Source organism: Leopardus geoffroyi, chromosome C2 (genome assembly GCF_018350155.1).
Source record: "Leopardus geoffroyi isolate Oge1 chromosome C2, O.geoffroyi_Oge1_pat1.0, whole genome shotgun sequence".
Taxonomy (NCBI): domain Eukaryota; kingdom Metazoa; phylum Chordata; class Mammalia; order Carnivora; family Felidae; genus Leopardus; species Leopardus geoffroyi.
The window spans coordinates 60325915-60352464 of record NC_059333.1 but is presented as its reverse complement, the minus strand read 5'-3'; the positions used below and the strand labels follow the sequence as shown (position 1 = coordinate 60352464).

Genomic DNA, 26550 nt, shown 5'->3' with positions numbered 1-26550 from the left:
TCTGTTAAAATGGAATAACTCTTGTTCTACCTACTTGTGTATATCAGATGAAATGATATGTATAAATGCCTTTACTAAATTATAATAGTCTCAAAATCCCATGCCCTGATTCCTTTATTTTACCAGTAAAGAAAAAGTCTTATATAAGTAAAACAAAATAGTGCTCAAAAATTCAGCGCTTTACTATTTATCATATTGTACTTTCAGAATAAGAAGTCGATATCTGAGGCTTCTAAAAAAATGATTCCATGAACAAAGTCTTTTTTTTTATTTATTTATTTATTTAATTTTTTTTTTTTTTTTAATTTTTTTTTTCAACGTTTATTTATTTTTGGGACAGAGAGAGACAGAGCATGAACGGGGGAGGGGCAGAGAGAGAGGGAGACACAGAATCGGAAACAGGCTCCAGGCTCTGAGCCATCAGCCCAGAGCCTGATGCGGGGCTCGAACTCACGGACCGCGAGATCGTGACCTGGCTGAAGTCGGACGCTTAACCGACTGCGCCACCCAGGCGCCCCTGCATGAACAAAGTCTTTAAAAAAAATATTGCTTCTCATTATTAAGTCTTAAGAAAAGGGGTGCCTGGGTGACTCAGTTGCTTAAGTGACCAACTCTTGATTTTGGCTCAGATTATGATCTCAGGCATTACTAGATAGAGCCCTGAGCACTGTGTGGAGCATGCTGGGGATCCTTTCTCTCCCTGTCTTTCTGCCTCTCCCCGGCTTGCACTTTCTCAAAAATAAATAAATAAACATTTAAAAAGGCTTAAAAAAACAATAGTTATCACATATTTCAATCTGATGATAGGATCAGATCCTCACTTATATGAGCATACATAGCTGCACTTTAAGCCTCTGTGATAATATTCTGTGATAATGTATTAGGGAGACCTGGTGGAAGAAACAGATACATATGAGTAAACTTCAAAGAGTTTTCAGTGCCTACTAGTTAAAAAAAAAAAAAAAAAACCCTCAGACAAAATAAAAAAATGAACAAACTGGGAAAACACTGGCCAACTCATGACAGATAAAAGACTAATTTCAAAGAGCTTTTATAAATCAGTATGAAAAACAACTTCTATCCAAAAGGAAAATGGACAGAATGCAGCTTTCAATTAGTTAATACAGATAGGAAAGATGTTAGCTGAAAGAAATACAGACTGAATTGGTATCTTTATTTTAAAAATTTTTTAATGTTTTTTAAAATTTATTTTTGAGAGAGAGAGAGAGAGACAGAGTGTGAGCAGGGGAGGGGCAGAGAGAGGTGGAGACACAGAATCTGAAACAGGCTCCAGGCTCTGAGCTGTCAGCACAGAGCCTGATGCAGGGCTCAAACATGTGAACCAAGAGATCGTGATCACAGCTGAAGTTGGATGCTCAACCAACTGAGCCACCCAGGCGCCTCCCTGCCTTTTTTTTTTTTGTTTAATGTCTTTTTATTTTTGACAGAGAGAGACAGAGCGCAGACTGAATACGTATCTATAAAGCAGGGATAGTAAATTGTTAAATCTAGGTGCTGAGTACATCAGCGTTCACTGTGTGTTTGATAATTATCATTAGGAAGCATTATAAAACATAGCACTGGTGAAGATGTGGGGAAACAGAACTCTTGTTCACTCATATCCTTTTTGAAGAGCTATCAATATCTAAGATCCACATTAACAGTTGTATGCTTAGCAATTTTACTTTTATAAACTTACCTTACAAAAATGTACAAAGAAACACATGCACAAAACATGAAAAGAAACTAAAAAACATACACAAGGATGTTTTAGTGATCAAGGTTTGTGATAGCAAAAAAAAAAAAACAAAAACAAAACCCAAAACAAAAACAAAAAACAAAAAAACAAAACCTGTCAATAATTTATGTGTCTACCAGAAGGATGCTGGTAAAATAGATTATGATACAGCCATACAGAAGGGATACTGTGCAGCCATTTAGAAGAAGTAGGTAGACTTCTTGTCTTAAAATAATAGGTGAATATATCCCTTTTCCCTTCTCATAAAAGTAATCACCAAACAAGGAGAACAAGAAGTATAAAAAACACAAACTCTATTACCAAAAACTAGGAGACATGTTTAGCTACACAACAAAATAATGAGGAAATCCACCTAAATAAGGTAAAACCCAAACAAGGATGTGGGAAGACCCCAAGAATTCACCTGAAGCTGAACATCTCAGATTATGCTTTTGTAAAACTGGGGCAAAGCCAAGAATCCTTTGTTTGGAACACTGCACAAAGGATACTGGGTACTGGCAGGAGATCCTTGGATCCAGTATGGCATCAAGGAGAAGCAGGGTGATGGGGACAAACAAAATGCAGGTAGGCACTCTTTTACAGTGAGGAAAAAGTGGGTGAGGCAGGGTAGAAGAGAAAGAATGCACTGTAAGTGACCTTGTGGCAGTAGATTTCCGTTGGCAGGAGAAGATCAAAGTAACTTACACAACTCCATGCCATAACAAACTCCACAGTTTGCCATGAAGCAATCCTGTCTCCCTTCCCATCTCCTGCAGAGATGAGTAATAGTAACAATACATATCAGTATGGGAACTACACAAAATACAAGAAGAAAAAGGACAGAAGAGCAAATACAATGATGGCCAAAGAACCTGCCAAGGGAACAGGTGAAAACTGTGACCACGATAAATTAATGAAAGAAACTGTTAATAACGCGTCCTACCACACAATAAAATCTCAAGGAATATACAGTAAGGTCAGAAAAGAGGTTTCATGAGCCAGCAGAGCTCAACAAAGAGCTGGAAGAAAAAATAAAGCCATTACAGAAATGAACGTTTTTTAGCAGCAAAGCAAAGAATAACCACTGAATATCCTGTGAGCAAATGAACAAAAGGCTAAATAAAAAGGATTAGAAAGGATAAGATACATAAGGTAAACAGATAAAGGAGATCCAATATGTCTAGTTTGAAGAAGATAACCATAGCAGAAGAGAAAAGTTTGGGAAACAATTCTTGAAAATTTTCCAAAATGAAAGACACGTTCATAAGCTGAAAAAGTAACTACGCCTCAGGAAAAATTTATCAAAACTATCAATATTGGCATATATCTTAATAAAGTTGTAAAACTTTATTATTTTTTAAAATTTTTAATGTTTACTTATTTTTGAGAGACAGAAAGAGACAGTACATGATTGGGGGAGAGGCAGAGAGAGGGGGAGACACAGAATCCAAAGCAGGCTCCAGACTCTGAGCTGTCAGTACAGAGCCTGATGCGGGGCTTGAACAAAAGAACTGTGGGATCATGACCTAAGCAGAAGTCAGACGCTTAATTGACTGAGCCACCCAGGTGCCCAAAAGTTATAAAACTTTAAATTGAAGGAGAAATCCCTTTGGGAAAAAAAAAAAAAAAAAAAAATCTTCCATAAAAGGAAAAAAAAGCAGGTTGGCTTCAGATCCCTCCCTTGTATTTAGTGCTACAATAAAAGTTCTCAAGGAAACAAACATTGATCCAAAATATTTTATACTCAACCAAACTACTATTAAAATTTAAAGGCAGTATTGGGGTGCCTGGCTGGCTTGGTCGGAAGGGCATGCGACTCTTGATCTCAGAGTCATGAGTTTGAGCCCCATGCTGGGGGTAGAGATTCCTTAAAAAAACAAAAACAAAAACAAAAACAAGTGTGCCTGCGTGGCTCAGTCAGTTAAACATCTGACTTAGGCTCAGGTCATGATCTCATGGCTTGTGAGTTCGAGTCCCATGCTGGGCTCTGTGATGACAGCTCGAAGTCTGGAGCCTGCTTCAGATTCTGTGTCTCCCTCTCTCTCTGCCCCTCCCCTGCTCACACTCTTTCTCTGTCTCTCTCAAAAATAAACATTAAAAAAAAAAAAAAAAAAAAAAAAAGAAAATTTAAAGGCAGTAGAAAAAAACAAACTTATGAAGAAATAAGAATTCATAGAATGTAGTTTCCCTGAGACTTTCTTGAGGAAACTTTCAAAAGTCAGATTTTAGCCAACCACAAAATAAATGGAGAAATTATAGCCAAAAGAGTGCCTGTGGGGACTGACTCCATTTTACTCTAGGTTTAAGGCTAATACGAATATTGTATGCATGGTTACACATAGAATGTGAATATCATAAATCTGAAAATGTAGAAATAAAAGTACCAAAAAGCGGGGATAGAAATGGGAGCAAATATGGGAGGTAACACATAAGTGCACTGATTTTCTTATCTTTTATATCCAGCCATCAAAATATACTAATCCAAAGGTCATCATTATAGTTACAGACATACAGATTTATTTGGAGTTTAGAACAATGGTAAAACATGTAATGAAAAAAAAAATGGTAGTAGAAGATAACATCGTTTTCTGGTTATTAACAAGATTGAGACAATTCTAGAAATATACTGACATATCCTCATATGTACATAAAGCATTTATAGTACATAAAGCATTTTTTATTTTTATTTATTGATTTATTCATTTTTGTGCAGCATTTAAAAAAAAATTTTTTTTTTAACGTTTATTTATTTTTGAGACAGAGAGAGACAGAGCATGAACAGGGGAGGGGCAGAGAGAGAGGGAGACACAGAATCGGAAGCAGGCTCCAGGCTCTGAGCCATCAGCCCAGAGCCCGATGCGGGGCTCAAACTCACGGACCGCGAGATCGTAACCTGAGCTGAAGTCGGACGCCTAACCGACTGAGCCACCCAGGCGCCCCTGTGCAGCATTTTTTAAAAGCTAGGAATATGGTTGTACACACAAAGTATTTTAGAATGAAAGGAAAGTTCTTTGGAAAAAGAAAAGGTTTGGTGCTAGCTTTAAACTTAAGAACAGATGTACACTGCTTTTATTTCAATTCATATACTCACCAGTATAAATAGAAGCTTCTCTAGCAGCAACAGGCATATTGGAGGTATTGGCTACCAAAGCTGTCCTCTTCATAATTGATTCCACCTTACCATCGACTTCCATCGTGAGCTAGAAGCAAAAAATCGATTATGACCCTCCCATTTCCAAACAGAACATTTTAGTCCCCGCTTTTACAACTTACCCGTATTTAATCCCTCTTATAATCAGTTTTCCCAAAGTAATATTTCTCATCACTCCAACCTCTCCCCCCTGCCCCACTGTGCTGGAAAGAAGATAGGCCACTATTTCCACTGCATAAATGAAATCCATTATTTTATGGAAAAAGGAATATTACTTTAGCAACCTAGATCTTATAAAGCCAATATAAAGTTCCCATCTACAAATATTTTGTCTATTTTATCTTTCTCCCAATAACTGAAAACCATCAGACCACAAATAGAAACTTTAAAGTATTTGAAAAATTCAAATTCCTTTCCTGGAATATACAAATTGAATCACAAATATAATCAGAAAATTCTTTAAGAGATCCTTGACAAATCAGAGCATTGCTCTAGGTCCAAGACAAAGCTTTTTTAATTGCCAAAGGAAGTTGGTTAGTGGTATTTTCTCTAAAATAATATTTGAAGCTTTGTATGTACAGACCTCTGGGAAGTCCCGGAGGACTTCAGACATCTCATTTCCTCGTTCACCACATCCTACATAGATGATCACATCACTATTGGAATATTTGGATAGAGACTGCGATATCACTGTCTTTCCACAGCCGAAAGCCCCCGGGATTGCAGTAGTTCCTCCCTGTACACATCTGAGCGGAGAAAACAAAGTGTGGATTACTACACTTGCTAATTACTACTAACAAAGTAGGTAAGTGACACAGAAAAACAAGTTGAAGAAACAAAGCACTTTGAAATATTTTCATCTGTATCTATATATATACAAAGATAGATATACAGATACAGTAATTGCTTCCGCAGCTGGTATCTGTAACAGTGTATGTTTTTTATTGTCATTAACCATCTCTACCACCTTTAATAGCTAGATTGGGAGGGCACATGCCATAAAGTACCTGGGGAAAAGGAATATGAAAATAAAACAGTACTAATGATACTTGGAATGTTTATATAAATTAGTTCATGTAAGCACAATATAGGAATTACAGCTAAAAGAAAAATTTAAACAACTTTTCTAAGTTGTCTTGAGGCAAAAAATAAGACCTAAGAAAATCATATCTTGCTATAAAGGTTAATGAACAAAGAATTTTGTTAAGGTGTTATGTCAATCCCCTTTTATACACTGAATAACTATTTATAAAGTACTTCCTAGGCACTAAAAACTGTTTGAAATGGCTGGAGAGACACCAGCAAATAAGATAGCCATGTTTCTGTACGCAGAGCTCACATTCCAGCGGTGTAAACCAAAGTCAGCTGGTGGTTATAGTGCCATTTAGCAGCTACATTCAAACTTTTCCTAAGAAGTGGCAAGAGAGAGTGAAATATCCTTAAGGGCAGGGCAAAGTGAATGGTGTGGTATGTGTCTGTGTGTGTGTGTTCACACGCCAAGTGTGCACGTAGAGCAGGAGGGTGTGGGCAGGAGAAATGAAATTTAATGCTAAGGGAAATTTCTTTGCAATACTGTTTTATTATAAAATTCACAGAAACATTATGACCTTAATAATAATGACAGACTTCTTCAAAATTAAACTAATACACATTAAACATTTTTTTTCTTCTTCAAACCTTTTTTTTCTTTTAATACTTATTTACTTTGGGGGGACAGCACAGGTGGAAGAGGGGCAGATAGAAGGGGACAGAGAATCTGAAGTGGGCTCTGTGCTGACAGGCTGACAGCAGTGAGCCCGATGTGGGGCTTGAACTCACAAACTGTGAGATCATGATCTGAGATGAAGTTGGATGCTCAACTGACTGAGCCACCCAGATGTCCCTCTCCTTCAAACCTTTTAGTGACTCTGATAAACCACAAGGGCATGTCCATTCATCTTATGGCTTTGTATACCTCTCTCAAATCACTTTTAACTTGGATGGGGAGGCAGGGCTGGGTGTGCCCTAGTTTGGAAGTTCAGCAATTCAATGTGAAACATGCTATCAAGAGAACATCCGAGGTGCTAGGGGAAAACACAGGAAGGGGTGCAAAGTCTGACACTGGATTGGAGTAGGGTCAGGAAATTCTTCTGAAGGGAAGGACCTGAAAGGAAACAGAAATTAGCCAGACAAAGGGAAATAACATTCTAAGCAGAGGAAATAGTATATCCAAAGGTCCAGGGGCAAGAGGGAGCACTGCTTGAGGAACTAAAAGTCCTTCAGGATGCCTGGAAGATGATGCATAAGGAAGCTGGGCCGTCAAGTGGCTGACATGATACTGGAAAGTAAGCAATAGCCAGATCACAGACCAGATGGTTTTATAAAGAGTTAAGGAGTATATATTTTTTTAATATTTATTTATTTTTGAGAGAAAGAGCATGAGTGGGGGAGGGACAGAGAGAGAGGGGGACACAGAATCTGAAGCAGGCTCCAGGCCTGAGCCGTCATCACAGAGCCCAACATGGGGCTCAAACCCACGAACTGTGAAATCATGACCTGAGCTGAAGTTGGACACTCAACCGACTGAGCCACCCAGGCGCCGCAGGAGGATTTAAGAGCAATAAAAAGCATTTTGGGGTTTCAAGCAAAACAGTATAGGACCAGTTATGTGTTTTAGATGTGTCATTATGTAATATGGACAATCCTTTAGAAAGAAGGCAAGACTAAGGAGAAGTCTAATTAAATGTGATTATGGCAGGAACAAGGGTAAGATCCTTAATTAAAATCATGGAGTAGGGATGAAAGATGTAGATAAAAAATACCTGGGTAAGAGAATAAAAGCACTTCTTCAATAATTAGATGTGAGCAGGTAAGAATGATCCTTGAGAGAAATCATAGATTTTAGATTCAGCATTCACTGGATGGATAATGATAGCCGTTGAAACAGGCAACAAAAAAAGATGAACAAGTTTCAAGGAAGGGAGTGGTGATTAAGATGATGATTTTAGCTATGAACATATTGACTTAGAAGTACCCATTAGATGTTCAAAAGGAGAGGCATGATCAGAAGTGAAATGTGAGTCTGGAACTCACACAAAATCTGGGGGAAGATACAGATTTGGAAGTCATCATATGCAGAGGAAGATTTAAGTCATTAGAGTGGACAAAGTTATCCACATAGGGTAAGGGGCCCCAGAAAGGGAAAAATTCTAAGAAATATCAAAATTAAAGGAGAAGGAACTTGCAGTGGAGAATAAGGACTTGTGTATAGAAGCTAACAGGAAGAACAAAAACAGGGTATTTCAAGGAGGAAGGAATCAGCAGCAACATTCAACATTCAAAGTCATAGAAATTAAGGAAATACTAAAACTTATTTATTGAATTATCAGTATGGTAGTGAGTGAGAATGTTAGTGACAGTAGTTTCAACTGTGGGCAAGCCAGCTGGGCAGGCACTGTGAATTACAGTGGGAAAAGTGGAGATGGCTAATTTATTTTTTCAAGGAGTCTGGCTGTGAAGATGAGACAAGTAGTGGAAGACAGAAAGGAGAAAACGATAGAAGGTAGATATTTTTTCATGAAATGGGAAATAAAAGGAAGATAACCTACAGAGGGAGGTCCCTGAGGAGACATGAGGTAGGATAAGCTCCAGAAAGAGGAAAGATGAGAGGGGATGAATGGAAGTGTACATTAATGGAAGGAGTTTCACATGTGAAGACTCTAGTATGATCATTTGTTGCTAATGAAGAAGGAAGAGTAGAGCCCAGGACCTGAGGCAGGTGCAGAGGTCTGAAACAGCTGCTGAGGAAAGCAGGAGAATGGGAAAAGAGAGAAATGCAGTAGGATTTGGGACCCAGCAGTGAGATTCCACCTTGCACTGATTAACTGAATTTCTCAGCAGCCTGTGTGTAGACTTGGGAGCAGGAGGTGGCTGGACAGATTCAGTTGGGATTTTGCCGGGTGAGTGTGACAGAAAACAAAGGAACAAGAAAATATAGTCTATTGGCCAGTATCCATAAGAGTGACAGACTATTAAGGTTAAGCTGGTTCCTGAAGGATATGGAAACAGGAGGTGCTGACTAATAAGTCACAGGATCGAAGATCTTGTGAGAAATAGAAAAACTCAGAGGGTAGGTTTGAAGGGTTTAAGTGGGACGTATGTGGGTTCGTGATTCAGAAGTTGAAGGAGTTACTGTATCACAGCTTCTGTCTTTTCTGTGAAATAAATGATGACGTCTTTTTGTTGAAAGTAAAGCAGAGTATGGTAAAGTCTGAGATTTAAAGACAAGAGGTTTGAGGTTTTTAAGCAGTTGATGAAGAAAATGGCAAAGAGCAGACTATAAATTAAGAAAGATTCCTGGGCAGCACAGAGAGCCCAGTTGATTTTAGAAACCATATTTATAGTGACACCAGTCTACTAATTCCAGGACAGCTAAATAAAGATAGCTATATTGTTTGGGTACAGATTTTCTGGAAATTTTATTTTTTCAAAAAGCGTTAGAAGTAATGCTCTTTTTGCAACTGTGTCAATGATTTCACTCCATAATAAACATTGGCAATATATGAACATTTTTAACTAATTTACTATTATTTCTCTAGATAAAATTTATTATAGCATTAGCACATAAGATATCTATAAGGCAGGGAAACAATAACCACATATAATCCTCTGAGGAAAAACCACAGGACATAGCTCAAACTTACGGAAAAAGGGCATCAAGGACCCTCTGGCCAGTCAACAAGGGATGATTAGCTGGCAGCTTCTCAGTGACAGGCCGAACTTGACGTACAGGCCACACTTGGACCATGCTAAACTTTTCCTTTATACCTTCAAATTCAAGTTCCAAGACAACATCCTATAGAAATACAGTAGGATGTTAAGTACAGTCAAATTTATGAACATTTCTTCCTCTAACATCAAAGTAACCCCAAATTCCTCTTGGGGGTAGAAAGCTAGTATGTAGAAGTGGAGGAGATTTATATTTCTTATTGCCAATCTTTTTTTATATATATGTGTATTTATTTTCAGAGAGAATGTGTGTGAGCAGGGAAGAGGCAGAGAGAGAGGGAGGGAGAGTATACCAAGCAGGTTCCATGCTGTCAGCACAGAGCCCAACGCAGGGCTCAATCCCATGAACTGTGAGATCATGACCTGAGCCAAAACCAAGAGGTGGACGATCAACTGACTGAGCCACCCAGGTGCCCTGCAAGTCTTTATATACAGTTCTAATTTTTTTTTTAACCAGCTGCATTTATTAGTTTTAATGCTTAAAAAAATAGGAGTTGAGAAAGACCTATTTCAAATAATAGAAGAATAGTTAAAAAAATGATATGGATATGCACAGGGACAGGTCTTAAAAAGATACAGAAGATACGCTTGGGACTGCGGGAGAAATGAAAGTTTTCGTATTACTCTTTCCTTTGTTTACTTTATTATAGTGCTCTTATATCGATTTAATAAAAAATACTTATTAAGAACCCTAAAATATCTAATAAAGTAAAATATTTTTAAATATTTACAAAAGCAAAAAGATAATGAGTAATACTCTAACATTTATGAACACTGAGATGGTTTCAACTACTCACAAATAATCCCAATGTCCACAGACTTATAGCAATCTATAATTTTGTTACTCCATGAATTTGAACTGTCTACCTCAGAGTGTTCCTTCCATGTGTGTGAGTCTTTAAGCTGGTAAGGCTAGCTGATTGCCCAGAATCCCAATCTAAATCTTTTGTTCTCTATATTTTGTAGAGCAAAGACTTACTCTTGAGAAATGACTTGAAAATTGTTTTCACTCACATTTTATCTGGAACAGATTGTTACAACAGTCTTCTTAATAAAGTTATCTTCATACCCACAAAAACTATTATAAGTCTACTGTATTTTACTGACTAGCAATAACATTAAAGGACTAAGTTTTAAACAACCTACCCAGAGTTAGAATTCATATAACCCATTATACAATTAATTATGCAAATATAGATTAACAGTTAAAATCAAAGACTACTCTATGCCTAAAGAATCAGGGCTTTAAGATGAGCATAAATTTAGAAGGAGGGAAAATGTTATATTAGATATTGCTTTCCTTTAAAAAAACAAAAAAAAATAACTATGTTCTGCTTTTTGTATTCCCAAGCCCAAGTTCAAAAATAAAATCTTTATAAAAAATAATTCTGGCAGTTATATACAGGAAACAACAGGTGTTGGCAAGAATGTAGAGAAAGGGGAACCCTCTTACACTCTTGGTGGGAATGCAAACTGGTGCGACCACTGTGGAAAACAGAGTGGAGGTTCCAAAGGTCTAAAAATAGACCTACCCTATGATCTAGCAATTGCATTACTAGGTATTTACCCAAAGGATACAAAAATACTGATTCAAAGGGACACATGCACCCCAATGTTTATAGCAGCATTTTTAACAATAGCCAAATTATGAAAAGAGCCCGTGTCCATCAACTGATGAATGGATAAAGAAGATGTGGTGTGTGTGTCCTAGCAAGAAGCTAAAACACACACGCACCCAGTGGAATACTACTCAGCCATAAAAAACGAACTCTTGCCATTTGCAATGATGTGGATGGAGCTACAGAGTATTATGCTAAAAGTGAAAACAAATCACTCAAAGACAAATACCATATGATTTCACTTATATGTGGAATTTAAGAAAAAAAAAAACAAAAAACAGATGAACACAGTGGGGGGGAATAAAGAGAGGCAAACCAGAAAACAGACACTTAACTATAGACAACAAACTGAGGTTTACTGGAGGGGAGGTGGGCAGGAGGAGGTGTTATAAATGGATGATGGGTATTAAGGAGGGCACTTATTGTGATGAGCACTGGGTGTTAGTAATGTATCACTACACTCTACACCTGAAACTAACATTATACTGTATGTTAACTAATGGGAATTTAAATAAAAACTTGAAAAAAAATGAATAAGGGGATCCAATGTACAACATGATGACTACATAACAGTATAGTACTATATACTTGGAAGTTGCTAAAGAGTAGATCTTAAATGTTCTCACTGCACACACACAAAAGTTAAGTAGCTAAAGTGCTTTGATGGAAATGTTAACTAACCCTATGTGGTAATCATTTTGCAATACATAAGGGTATTAAATCATCATGATAAAAAAAAATTATGGGAGTTAATTAAAACTCGCACATTAAGTATCATTTCTATGGCTATTTAGGACACTAAAATGGGTACTCTTGGGACTATCAGGGAGGGCCACACTATGAGATAAAGTGTATATACTACTTACTGAGGTATCATAATTTCCAGGTGGAGCAATGTAAGTTACAGTTCCTCTGTTTCGCGGGGGTAACATGATTTTGTGTTTGATGAGTGAGTTCTCATTGACAATTCCATAAATATCTCCACCAGTGATGTGACTACCAACCTAGAGAACAAATGTACTGGCTGTTTAATGTTCAAATAAACATCAAGCTGTTTAACATTCAAATAAATATCAGGCAGATTCATCCTTGCTGCTATTACTTAAATCATTTGCTTCATTTATCAATAAAACATATTCTATAATTCTTCTAGCAGATTTAAAGAAAAAATTAAACTATACTTCTGTGGTCTATTTTTATTAGACTAAAGAGTACAAAATAGTTCATTAAACATCCATTTCACATTCTTTCACCAATGTTAGAAATCTTGGTTTCAAAGACATACCCGCAGGTTTTTGCAAGGTGTAAAATCCCATTTGACATCTCTGCTAAGAGCAGACACATTTACTCCTCGGGGAATGTAGATACTTTGGGTCTGACTGCTGATATCTGACAAAGGTCTCTGAATACCATCAAAAATAGCTCCCATGATGCCAGGCCCAAGCTCTACTGAGAGGGGTTTACCAGTGCGGAGTACAGGATCTCCAACAGACACACCCGCTAGAAACAGTAGTTGAGGAAAACTCACTCTGAAAGTTTAGAGACTCTATAAAAAGGAAGTATCACAGTTTAACAGGAAATGATACTTAAGAAGCTGAAACAGAAATTCTCAAACTTTCTCAGTTCACAACATCCTTAGTGTTCCATTAACTTTTTTCAGGCCACAGGTCACTGTTGACAAAAGATATATCTAATAATTCCACTTATTAAATAGTTATATCCAAGCAACTTAATAAATATGTATGTCCTAATAACTGAATTACACTCTGAGAGAAAAATATATAGACTGAGAGAAAAAAATTTTTTAATTTCATTTTTAAATAACATCAATTCTTACAAATGGGATGTAAGTGTTTACTGGGCACTGTACCATTTTCAAACCTTGGAATCAAACTGAATACCTGTTTCACACTGATTTTTGTACAATACTTGCTTTTCAGCATAGCAATCACCAAACACTCAACTTCCCAAAGATATGACATCATTGACAAGAATACAGTGCGGCCAAATAATGAAAGTGTTTATTAAACTGAAGCTACTGGTTCACGTGATGTCTGACAACATGTCTAATACCCCCGTGTTAACCTCAAAACTTTTAAATATCCTGGGGCATCACATGAGTTTGCTGCAGCTGCCCAGTATGCCTTCTGCACAGTCTGGGAACCACAGAGCTAAAAACAGCAGCAATATATGGTTAATACATTGTTCCAACTCTCCTTAATACATGATTTCAGCTATACTACTGAGGAATATCAATCCCCTAGAAAGGATACTAGTATGTGGCACAAAAACTTAAAATCTTAAGAATTAAGAAGTGGTTTTGGAAAGCAAAAGAATACAACCTGCAAGTAAGTACACTGAAATCACGTTGCTCTCACATACTTGTTGACAAGAGTAAAATCAGTACAACTTTTATTGACAGCAATTCAGCAAAATCAAAAATTTAAATGCATAAATCTTGACCCAAGAATCCAACTTCTGTGAATTCATCCTATAGTTACACTATAACACTGTTTATAACACATATAGACTAGATACAACCAAAATTTCTATCATTAAAGAGATCAATAAATTATATATATTCATATGATAGAATTCTATGTAACTGTAAAAAAAGAATAGGAGCTTCTATGAATTGCTCTAGAAAGATCTCCAAAATATATTTTCATTTCCATTATGAAACTTTTCAAACCTAGAGCAAAGTTCAGACTTTTACAGTGAACTCTCATATCTACCAGTTAGATCCTACCACTAACATTTTCCTATACTTTTCACATACCTATCCATCTTGCATAAAAAAAAGTTGGGGCGCCTGGGTGGCGCAGTCGGTTAAGTGTCCGACTTCAGCCAGGTCATGATCTCGTGGTCCGTGAGTTCGAGCCCCGCGTCAGGCTCTGGGCTGATGGCTCAGAGCCTGGAGCCTGTTTCCGATGCTGTGTCTCCCTCTCTCTCTGCCCCTCCCCGTTCATGCTCTGTCTCTCTCTGTCCCAAAGATAAATAAACGTTGAAAAAAAAAAAAAAAAAAAAAGTAGGGTACAGAACAGTGCATATAGTATGCTGTCTTCTGGGGAGAAAAGGGAAGAAAGGTAACATATTTATATTGGTTCATATATGCAATTAACAACCTAGAAGGGTATACAATAAAAGGAATTAATAAAAATGGCTGCACGCATGCATGTGTTTTGAAAATTGGCTAAATACAGGATGACAATGGTGAAGAGGGTTGTCACTGTATACACCTTCATTTGTTTTTATCTTAAATCTTCAAACCACGTAAAAGACTGAATAAGAGATAAAGCTAACAATAGAAGAAGTCTTTTAAAAAAGTCTTTTTGATTAGTCATGATTTCATAGCTACAAAGACTTCTAATTTTATTTAAATTTCCAGATGATTTTGTTTTGATTTAGCACACCAGTACACACACAGAGAGACAAATTACCTGAAAAAATGTATTTTAGTATGACAAAAAAGTTGTACCAAATAAATTTTAGTAAAATAGTCAAAAAACTAATGCCCCTATATTTCTTGCAACATTATTTACAACAGCCAAATATGGAAGCAACCTAAGTGTCTACTGATAGATTTAATGGATAAAGATGATGCAGCATACCTGTGTGTATATATACATAAAACACCGTAACATATATGCATATGTGTATATTACACAAGAGAATATTACTCAGCCATAAGTAAGCATGAAATCTTGCCATTTGCGACAATATGGGTGGACCTAGAAGGTATTATGCTACATGAAATAATTCAGAGAAAAATAGAGAAAAACAAATACCATATAATTTCATGTATATGTGGAATCTAAAAAATTAAACAAATGAACAAACAAAAACAGAGACAGATTCATAAATACAGAGAACTTGTGTTTGCCAGAGGGGTGAGGGTTGAGTGGATGGGTAAAACAGGTGAAGGAGATTAGAGGTACAAACTTCGTTATAAAACAAATTGGTCATAGGGATAAAAAGGTATAGCATGCGGAATATAGTTAATAATATTGTAATAACTTTGGTAAGATGGTAGCTATACTTACAATGGTGAGCATTTCATAAAGTATATAATTGTCAAATCCCTATGTTATACACCTGAAACTAATATAATATTGTATGTCAACTGTGCTTAAACAAAAATAATAATAATAAATAAGGAGAATTACTACTATCCTTAAGAGTCAATTTAAGTAAAACACATAAATTAAGTTGAAAAAAAAGTAGTTTCTCTTCACAAAGTTTAACACATTATCTCTTTTTCATAGAAAACTGAAAATAAATACTATGCCTAAAAGCCAAAATTATGATAACCAAACAAGAAGTAAAGATTTCCTAGTGCTAAAACCATAATGTAACATGTCATCTAGCATTATTTATTAGAATACAGGCAGATAGTAGTGACTGATTTATTTATGAATTCACTATTTTAAGAAGATTTTTTTTTTTTTAATTTTTTTTTCAACGTTTATTTATTTTTGGGACAGAGAGAGACAGAGCATGAACGGGGGAGGGGCAGAGAGAGAGGGAGACACAGAATCGGAAACAGGCTCCAGGCTCTGAGCCATCAGCCCAGAGCCTGACACGGGGCTCGAACTCACGGACCGCGAGATCATGACCCGGCTGAAGTCGGACGCTTAACCGACTGCGCCACCCAGGCGCCCCTGAATTCACTATTTTAAACAGAAATCATGACTGGAGAATTTTAACCATATAAATTGATATTGTTAATTCTGTTTATGCTTTCTTCTGCAATATGTATCACTCTTAAGAAAAATTCTAATTGGTTTCCCCTAAAGTTTGTGAACTACCAAAATACAAAGAGCAATGAACATTCAGAAGATAATATTAATTTCTTAAAATAAGATCATTAATTCCTAGTACCTTTCCTCAAAATTCCTGTAAAGATCAGGTTTCTTTATAACACCAGCATTTCATGCGTCTGATTATCATTGGTTGTTGCTACTTCCACCTTTGCTATAAATCCCTAAATTCTGACTTGTAGAAAGTGGCAAGAAATTGAACCAAAAAGGATACAGGTTTCTTCATACACCTGGATAGTAGCCATGTCACCTTCCAGTCGGATAATCTCTCCAACCAACTCACTGTGGCCCACTCTCACCAGCTCATACATGGCTGCACCTGCCATGTCACAGGCTGTAACCACTGAAAAGAACAAATGAGTGTTTTGAAAACTTAAGATCCTGTGAATAGTTACAGATAATTAAAATATCCGGTTAACCCAAATATACACCTCTCTTACATACTCATAAGAAAAAGAAAACACCCACTATGAAACATACATACACTTTCACAAAAATATGCATTTTTAGCATCCGATATAGAGGTAAACAAAATGTATGTGTTAGGCTAAAGCTTGTTCATTTACATAATACAGATGAAAATTATTTTCAAAAAGTCCAAAGTTCTCTTTGGCAAACCTAGCAGCATTGAGACACACTTTGATCATGCCGGTTGCTATAATACATGGAATGATGGATTTGGGAATAAAAAAAAAATGTTTAAACTAAAATTGGAACAAGAGCTGCACGGCAGAATGCCACACAAGTATCAGTTTGCTGTGTTGTTTTGAGAAACAAAACTGTGTTGTTTATTCCTTTGAGAAATAATATTTAAAACAACATCTTTACTTTCATTTCTAATGCTTCACATTAGTGGCTCTTAAAACTCTTCTGAGACAAGGACCTCTTTGATAAACTAATAACAGCTCTACCTAGAAAAACTCACATATGCATCCAAAAAATTTTTTTCAGGGGTGCCTGAATGGCTCAATCAGTAGAGCATGTGATTCCTAATCTCAGGGCTGTGAGTTTGAGCCCCATATGTTAGGTGTACAGATTACCTAAAAAATAAAATCTAGAAAAAAAAAAATTGTCTTTCATAAGGATGTTTGTAATTAGTCATTACCACTAGGTGAAGTCCTGATTAAGAATTCCTATTTCTTAAAATCTATTTTTACTGCTTATTTGTTTTTGAAAGACAGAGACAAAGCATGAGCAGAAGAGGGCCAGAGAGAGGGAGACACAGAATCCGAAGCAGGCTCCAGGCTGTGAGCTGTCAGTACAGAGCCCGATGCGGGGCTCGAACTCACTAAATGTGAGATCGTGACCTGAGCTGAAGTTAGACGCTTAACTGCCAGCCACCCAGGTGCCCCAAGAATTCCTATTTCTTATAAATACTGAACCAGAATTTATACTTACTATTTTAGACCACATTGTCTAGTAAGTAAAAGTTACTTTTCTGGTAGGTGGGGAAAGTTGTACATTTTCAGATCTGTGTAGCAATAACTTTATTTTTATTTTTTATTTATTTATTTTTGTAAATGTTTATTTATGAGAGAGAGAGACAGAACATGAGCAGGGGAGGGGCAGAGAGAGAGGGAAACACAGAAACCGAAGCAGGCTCCAGGCTCTGAGCTGTAAGCTCAGAGCTCGACGCGGGGCTCGAACTCACAGACCGCGAGATCATGACCTGAGCCGAAGTTGGACGCTCAACCGACTGAGCCACCCAGGCGCCCCATAGTTTTATTTACTTATTTATTTTAACGTTTATTTAGTTTTGCGGGAGAGAGAGAGCATGTGCACATGCATGCACACAAGTGGGGGAGAGGCAGAGAATCTGAAGCAGGCTCTGCACTGTCAGGGCACAGTCAGTGTAGAGCCCAATGCAGGGCTCAAACTCACGAACCATGAGATCATGACCTGAGCTGAAGTCAGATGCTTAACGGACTGAGCCACCTAGGCAGCCCAGAATAACTCTATTTTTGATGTATTTAGCCTCCTGATACAATTAATTAGAACCATGTACTAATATCCAAGGGGAAACTATTAAAGTATTAATCTTTAATTAACTTGTGTTAGAACAATGAAGATTTGTTAATTTCATAAATATTTACCTCTATACCTACTATATAAGAGTTAAGATGCACTGAAATGTCAGAGATAACTAAAATTTTAAATCATATTTCATAAACCCAAAAGTATGCCATTTTTCTATCATTTTATTAAGTACTTAAGAATTAGAAATAGGTTCCAGGAGCAGTTTACTACAAGTTTCAGACAAATATTTTTACCTAAACTCTTTTGATGGTATTCTTTTTTGCCTTTTCCCTAAAAGTTCTTGAATATAGCCTGCCTTTCCTAAAGACCCTTCTGATCATCAAGGGGAAAACTGTTACTTGGAAAGGCAAAAGAAACTGACAACACTGAAATGTGTTTTTGCCAATGAGTTCAAGCTCAAACACCAAGTTCTAAGCTATAGAAACTTCTTAGGGAGAAATAAACACTGTGACTTACTGACCTCATTTGCATAAACACCAGAACAGGGTCATTACCTCCACTGTGATTAGAACAAAAAGACTATAGCATGAGGTTTATAAAAAGACATAAGGAGGGGCACCTGGGTGGCTCAGTTAAGTGACTCTTGATTTTGGCTTAGGTCATAATGCCAGGGTCGTGAGATCAAGCCCTGCACTGGGCTCCGTGCTAAACATGGGGCCTGCTTAAGATTCTCCATCTCCGTCTCCCTCTCTCTCCCCTGCTTGTGTACACATACTCTCCCCTCTCCCCTGCTTGTGTACACATACTCTCTCAAATAAAAATTAAAAAAAAAAAAAAAGAGAGACATAAGGAAAAATAAGTATCCATGGCACTAAGGATTATAAATCAATGAGTGGCTTTTACCATGGAAACTATGAATCATATTTTGTAGTTGGAATAAAATGAATGAAAGCTAGAATGAGATATATTATTTAAAATGCAGTACCCCAAGTTTTGGCAGAATAAAACAAAGTTTTTAACTGCTTTCTATTATCATTCTCATGTCATAAAACTTCTTTCCCACAGATACCTAGTTATGTGAAAATGTAAAATAAACATCCAGAAGCATTTATATATTCAAAGAGCCAAGGTTGATATTGTTGAGAAATGCTCTGAAAAAAATTACTGACGTTCAAACCACATTAACATATATTGACTGAATGCCTATTATCTGCAAGGTATTACATACTAAAAGCAATAAATTTTATATTATATAGTCTTATTTCACCTCACATTTAACAAAAAATTAAGACATATCTAAAACTCTGAACAGCAATTACACACATACATAATAAATAGGATACCACAAATTAGTGCCCAATAATTATCAACTTAAGATAATGAATGCAAAAGGGGTGCCTGGGTGAATCAGTCAGTTAAGTGTCCAACTGTTGATTTCAGCTCAGGTCATGATCTCATGGTTCATGAGATCAAGCCCAACATCAGGCTCTGTACCCTGCTTGGGATTCTCTCACTCCCTTTCTATTCCCCTCTCTCTGCTCCTCCCACACTCACCTGCACACATGCTTTCTCTCAAAATAAATAATAAACTTGATTAAAAAAAAAAAGGTAATGAATGCTAAAGAAGCTCTTATGATGGAGGTATTACCTCAGTCTTATAGCAACTATGAAATCTTTTAGGGGCAAATAGAACTTCTGTGAGTGAACAGAAACTTGCGTATTTTACCTAAAATGCCCTGAAAAGACATTAATTGAAGTTAGGAATCTTTACTATTGAGATTATTACATATTACTTACCAGGTCCTGAGACCCCATGCACATAACCAAATGTGCTTTCTTTATCTTCATCAAGTATTTTGGGTAGCTTGGAGAAATCCATCATGTTAATTTACCTATGGTTAAAGAAAAAAAGTTTTAATTACAGACTATAAAACAAAAGAACTAAGTTAACTCTCATCATCGGTATTCTTGAGTTATTACCACTTCTTCAGAGAAAATATAAAGTTCTTAAAATTTGCCTAAAAGTACCTCATTCTTGGATGGTCTACAGTTATTATTAAAATTCAAAATTACATATTCCTATGCAAAGTACTCCATAGAAAATACCAAGGAGTGTAATAAACAATGTGAAGTCTTTCCAATGGCTTACCTAGTCCTACAATATCTTGTCCTCTCTGCCATTGCCATTGTGATCTTTCCAACTACTCTTCCCCTTAATCATTCTGTATATAATATATACAAACTATAAATATATATACATATATGCTTACATATAAATACATATACATATACACATACATACATTCTGCCCCAGGGTCTTTGCACATGTTGTCCTCCTGGCTGGAGTACTCTTCTCCCAGATAACCACTCCTATATTTCCTTCAGGTCTTTACTCAAATTTCACCTTCTCTGAGGGGCTTCTCTGCCTATCTATTTAAAATTGCAAGAAATAGGAACTGCTGGGTGGCTCAGTCAATTGGCTGTCTGACTTCAGCTCTCTCACAGTTGGTGAGTTTGAGCCCCACACATCCGGCTCTCTGCTGTGAGTGCAGAGCCCACTTCAGATCCTCTATCCCCCCGGCACTCACACGTGAGCACTCCCTCTCAAAAATAAATAAAACATTTAAAAGCAAAAAATAAATAAAATTGCAACTTCCCTGCTTTACTTTTCACCATCTGACACATTACATCTTACAATAAAAAAATATTAATGTATTAGCGATCTTTATCTATCTTTACAATTTTTCTGGGAGCAATTTTCCTTTTTCTTCTTCTTCTTTTTGCAAAACACACAACAGTTTAAGAAATTCAGTTCGCCTTCTTTATTGATGTGCAATCTCAAAAACCCAAAGAATGAACAATTCAAATCCAAACAGAAAACTGATTGCGGATTCCAAAGTAGAAAGTTTATTTTTGACTGCTGGTCTCACTTAATAATTATTGGCAATTTAACAAGGGAGATAAAATACACATACATATAAAATCTAATAATGTCCCAAAACAACCATAAAGTAAGGGTCATGGATCAGTAAGTAATAAAGTACCAAATAACATATATTTATTTACTAAAAGTACAAATATTAGAATGATTAGGGAAGACTTCTTGAAGGTCAGGTAGAATTAGCATCAACTAAGAAAAGAAGGACAGTAAAGGCATTCCAGGTGGAGAAATAACAAGAACAAAATGGAAATAAGAATTTCAGGAACAGTTAATAGACAGTATGAATGGAATAAAAGGTTTATATTAAGGCAACAGTGAAAAGTAAGGATGCAATGGTAGAGAGACTAATGTGTGGGTCTTGAAATGAATGCCAAGTGGACTTTAGCCTATAAACAATAGAAAAATAACCAAGGGAGAGCTGTTATGAGAAGAATGATGTTTAATTCATCTAACAGATTAAAGTAGAGGAGGGGATGGAGGCAAGATAAGAAGCTGGAAAGCTCTGGAAATGGTTATGGGTTGAATGTCAATGGAATTCAATTTATTAAATGTTTATTGAGCTCCTACCAAGGAAAAGGCCCTGTCTTGAACTTAGGGAATAGGATTGTGAATAAAAGGGGCTTTCACTGGCTTTAAAAAAAGGACTATAAAGCAAAATGACTTTAGTATTCAAGATGACAACACCCTGGGAGCAGAGGAGAAACTAATTCAGATGTGGGAGAAGTGTAAACCAATGTAGATGAGGTAGGGGGAACAGGTAGCTGGAAAGAATACAGAAAGACAAAGGAAAAACAAACCTTGAGCTCTGGGAATTAATTCAAACACAGCTGAGTTGTGTTTTTGTCTTTTGGAGCCATGAAGGATCACTACAGAACCATATACTCCATGGGACACAATTTGTAATCCATTAACCAAGATACCAAAGAATTGGGGAGGAGAGTATAACAATGAAGTCATTAACAGTGAATGGAGTTCTGTTGGATACACTTTGTGGCTTCAGAAGGGTAACAGTGGATACGGCTAACAAGGAAGAACCCAGTGATTAAAGAAACAAATATGAGTGAAAATAACGATGAAAACCACACGGAGATATGGGAGACCTTACAAGTGAGAGGAATATGATCAAAGGGGCAAGAAAGGTACCAAAAACTTGAAGATGGCATCAGTGATAAGGTAGAGACTATCATCAGGCTGGTAATTTATGATTAAAGGTAGGTTATACTTCTACTCATTGGAAACAATGTAAGTGAATTAGAAAAAAATAAACCAGATACCACAGTCACAAATGTCACAATAAAAGAGCAAAGATTTTTGTGTTTTCAATAGGAAAGTTAAATTAGAGGAAGGGCAGTTGAGGGAGGAAGTAATGAAAAGGGGAAACTGGCTCACTAGGATTTTCCAGCTTCCTAAAGATGCAGTAGAAGGGGCTGTTAAGTAATCAGGTATGAAACTGCAAAAGACTGGAATACAAAAAAGAGAAGAAAAAGCTTTTCTAGAAACTACTTAGATAATAAGGGAAAAAACAAAGTTTAAAGACAAACATTTATTTGGGAAATGGGTTGGGCAAACTCTTCAAAGAAGTAGTGAACAAACAAATGAGGTCAAATTTTCATCTTCAGAAAATAAGAAAATTCCAAAGTCAGAAAATAACTTGATAATCAGTCTGATTTCTTCCCCAAATATGAGTATTTCTTATATAGCTTGCATGATACATGGTCACTTGCCTATTAAAGTGGAAATAGCATGAAATCTTGAGTCAGCAGACTTCAGACACTTTTTGGATCTACCAGGGACATGCTGCAGGAGGGTCTGAACAAATCAAAATCTCTTCACATCGTCATTTGAAAAGCAGGAAAAATTCTACTACCTACCCCAGAGATGTGGCTGAATTACAAATTTGTTGAATGTCCCTCGTGAAATACAAAATGCTTACAAGAATTTCATCAGTAATACCACTATTCAAACAGGGCTTGAATTTTGAAAAAGCCATTCTATTTTTAAAAATCTCTCCTTAGAAAATATCATATTCCACATAAATCTAGTTCCCCACTGCTTCTACCCTCTTGGCCGTTTCTTCCAACAGCTGTAGCCACAGACTAGAGACCTCTCCAAGGAAATTCTCTTTAGTGCCTTAACTCTCCAACAGTTTTTTTCAGATCTCTCTCTCCAGAGACTACTCTCTTCTTTTCAAGTAGAGCAAACAAAATAAAAAAATTGTATTCTGAACGTTATATGAAAGTACTGAAGAATACTTTTTCACCCATCCTGGCTGCTTCTTTTTATCGAGACAGACCAAGGCTTTGAGTCAGACAGACTGAGTATGAATTTTTAAGTTGCATCCTTGGGCAAATCACATTCTCTCAACTTTTTGAGTCTCATTTTCATCTATAAAATCTAATGGGGTTGTTGCAAGGCACCTAATGGTAAGCCTAACAGAAAAGTAATAGTGATGGGGTGCCTAGGTGGCTCAGTTGTTTAAGTGTCTGACTCTTGGTTTTGGCTCAGGTCATGGTCTCGTGGTTTCGTGAGTTCGAACCCTGTGTCAGGCTCTGTGCTAATAGCCTCTCTCTGCCCCTCCCTCTCTCTGCCCCTCCCCACTCACACTGTCTTGGGTCTCTCTAGAATAAATAAAATGAAACTAAAACAAAAAATAGTGATGACTATCAACTTTATTCTGTTAATGCAAGTTAATCTTGCCTAACTTCCTAAAAAGTACCTAGTGTAACAAATAAACAGCACTTAGTGTATTCTTACCCTCTTGTTACTTGAACCAAATCTAGTCACTTGGCTAGTTTTTTTCTTAGCTATTATGTACACTTTACCGTAACTTTATTTTTTAAAACAAAATGGATTTTAAGCATCAATGATGTGTTGTGTGTTACAGGTTGAAAACAGAATGGAGTGAGAAGACACAATCTCTCCCCCAAGGAGCTTCTGGCCTGGTGGGATGGATATAAAGACAAATAGGGAGTTACAATAAGTGATACATGTGTTGTCATAGGAGCTGTGCAGGCTGATCTGGGAGAGCATAAAGCAAAGGTACGGAACCTAGACCTGGGCAGGATGGGAATGACTTAGAAGAGGCTGGGCTGAGACCTGCAGGATGAACAAGGAGACACTAGAGTATACAGCAGAGCTTTTTCACAGGTGATTCAAACTTTCTGGGGTTAACCAATGTATTCTGGAGAGTTCATAAGACAATAAAGGTTATCTGTTCTGATTTTTTAAAATAAGCATTTATATACATTCCCTTTAAAACAACAGTGACAGCCTCTAAGTGTATGAGCAATGATTAGCGGAAATCAGAGGGTTTATTCATGATTCAGCTACCATGTGGGTTTATCACTCAGCTGAATAATCCTAGCCACCATGGAAACTAGTGTTTCTATAATCTTTAACTTTTTATTTTTAGGCATATATTAATTTATGCCAAAGACAGGAGACCTTAGAAACAATAACATCCAATTAGAGAATTAAGAGCCTAAATAATAATTCTGTAAGTTTACTTAGAGATGCTTTCACTAGATCCACAAATCTGTATTCATCTGATTAATATTCTTATACAGCAAATCAAGAGGATTCTACTTTTTAAAAAGTCAGTGTTAAGAGAAGGAAAAAATGGTAACAATTATGAGTAACTTAGCCTTTTCTATTCCGCTGAGTTATATGCAGAGAAGTGGTTGCAAATATATCCCCAGCTCTTAACACATCTTTCAGGATAAAATAAGAAAATTATGGAAACATCAGTTTTTGAAGTATAAAAAGCAGGAATTCCCAGCACTTTTCTGTCCATTTCTGATGTTTTAACATAGTTAAATTTTAATCTTGGCTCCAGCAACTCAAGACCTTTACGCCTGCTGTGCTGCTGCCCAGAATGTGTTTTCTCACTCCCATGAACAGTCTCCCTGTTCCCACTGTCAACCTCAATGCTCTTACCCTGCTTTTCTTCACAGCACTTATAAACTGACTACCTGAAAGAATATAATTTTTCTTTTTATTTCACTCTTTTACCATCTGTATCACTCCCTAGAATGCAAGTGTCATGACGGCACAGAAAACAATGCCTGGACAAAGAAAAGAAGCTCTCAGTGAATAGTTACTTAATAACTTCCAATACCACCTCCATTTTACAAATGGGAAACCTAAGGAATGGAGATTTAAGTAAGTTTGCCCATGATCACAAAATTGGAGAGAAGTAAAAGTGGGATTTGAATCTCGGCAAACTGACTCCAATGCCTCTGGGCCTTACGGCCTGCACTACTCTGCCTCCTAAATTCACAAGGCTGGTTTCTATTGTCTGCATCTAAACAATCTTATATGGTATGAAGGACGACAGTCTCTGCCTCAAGGCAATAGTTTTATCAAATTAGACTCAGGGGGAGCCTGGGTGGCTCAGTCAGTTGAACATCAGACTCTTAATTTCAGCTTGGGTGGTGATCTTGTGGTCATGGGATCCAGTCCCGTGTCACCTGCTTGGGATTTTCTCTCTCCCTCTCTCTACCCTTTCCCAACTTGTGCTCTTACTCAAAATAAATACATAAGCATTTATAAAAAAATTAGACTCAGAGATGCAGCATCCAGACCCTCCTTTAAGAAAGGACAGTGGAATGTCATCAGTGGACAGCCAACAGCCACCAGTCAACCCTTCAGGGTCTGCCTCAGTCACAGAGCTGCCTTGCCCACGTTCACACCCTTCACAGGGCAACCTGTACCTGGTGACTGAGCAAAACGGAGGTATAAAGACCCAGCCATGTCAACCCAGATGTGGGATACTCTTATAAGTAACACTCACTCCAGATTTCCCTACAGAGTCGGCTAAGGCTTTTCTAGGCTTCAATTGCATTTCAACTTCTTCCCTTCCCAACTTGGAGTCTGTCTCCTTCCTTTCACATGTGTGGATCCCTAACAAAGATCTTATTTATACAATAGACTTTCTAGGCATCTGATTCCAGAGAACCCAAAATGCTCACGTATTGAATAAAGTAAATAATCACTCCCTGGATAACTGAAACTTAGACTCACACTTGAACCACAAATATCTCTGGCCTGTTTTCTTAGTTATCTTGTAACTAGTTATTCTGTGAAAAGGGAAGAGAGATACAAAAGTGGCTTTAGAAAGCAGAGCACTTAGGGTAATGTTTGGGCTAAGTCAAGCTACTGACACAGAGGTCAGGTCCCCTTACAACCAAAGCCTTAGTTTCTACAAGGAACTTGCTTTTTGTCCTTCAACAGAAACTTAGATAGAACCCATCAACAGTAGTTAGAGGAAAAGAAGTCCCAATTAAGAGTTTATTTAACTTCTAAAGAACTATTTTCTGATAGAGTTGGAAAATATGTTCTCCATGTCCAGAAGTTTTTGGCTCTGACTTCTTAACATTTAAACACTTTGAGAAACTTCCAAGGACTGGTCCAAGGAAATGGGCTCTTCTGAAAATTGAATTTTCAATTCCCACAGCACTGAGATAAGGGTTCCCATTGTACTTCTAAAATTTTTTCACCAAAGCACCCCAAGAAGAGAAAAACAAGTAAAGAGTGAA

The 26550-nt window shown here is 36.9% G+C and overlaps 1 protein-coding gene and 1 long non-coding RNA gene across 4 annotated transcripts in view; one reads left to right on the top strand and one right to left on the bottom strand.

The window, feature by feature from the left end:
- The window catches only part of ATP6V1A (ATPase H+ transporting V1 subunit A), a 64185-nt gene that overhangs the window by 14856 nt on the left and 22779 nt on the right, over positions 1-26550 (bottom strand). For all 3 annotated transcript variants that reach the window (XM_045502086.1, XM_045502087.1, XM_045502088.1), the window contains 7 exons: positions 19870-19964; positions 16310-16438; positions 12561-12775; positions 12142-12279; positions 9572-9723; positions 5473-5635; positions 4830-4938 (listed from right to left, as the gene is read on the bottom strand). In XM_045502086.1, the coding sequence (XP_045358042.1) occupies positions 4830-4938; positions 5473-5635; positions 9572-9723; positions 12142-12279; positions 12561-12775; positions 16310-16438; positions 19870-19954 (991 nt within the window). In that variant the 5' untranslated portion in view covers positions 19955-19964. The remainder of the gene's footprint in view (positions 1-4829; positions 4939-5472; positions 5636-9571; positions 9724-12141; positions 12280-12560; positions 12776-16309; positions 16439-19869; positions 19965-26550) is intronic.
- LOC123610894 lies at positions 5532-23990 on the top strand. Its single transcript, XR_006718332.1, has 2 exons — positions 5532-5694; positions 23898-23990. It is a non-coding gene; the product is annotated as an uncharacterized LOC123610894 (long non-coding RNA).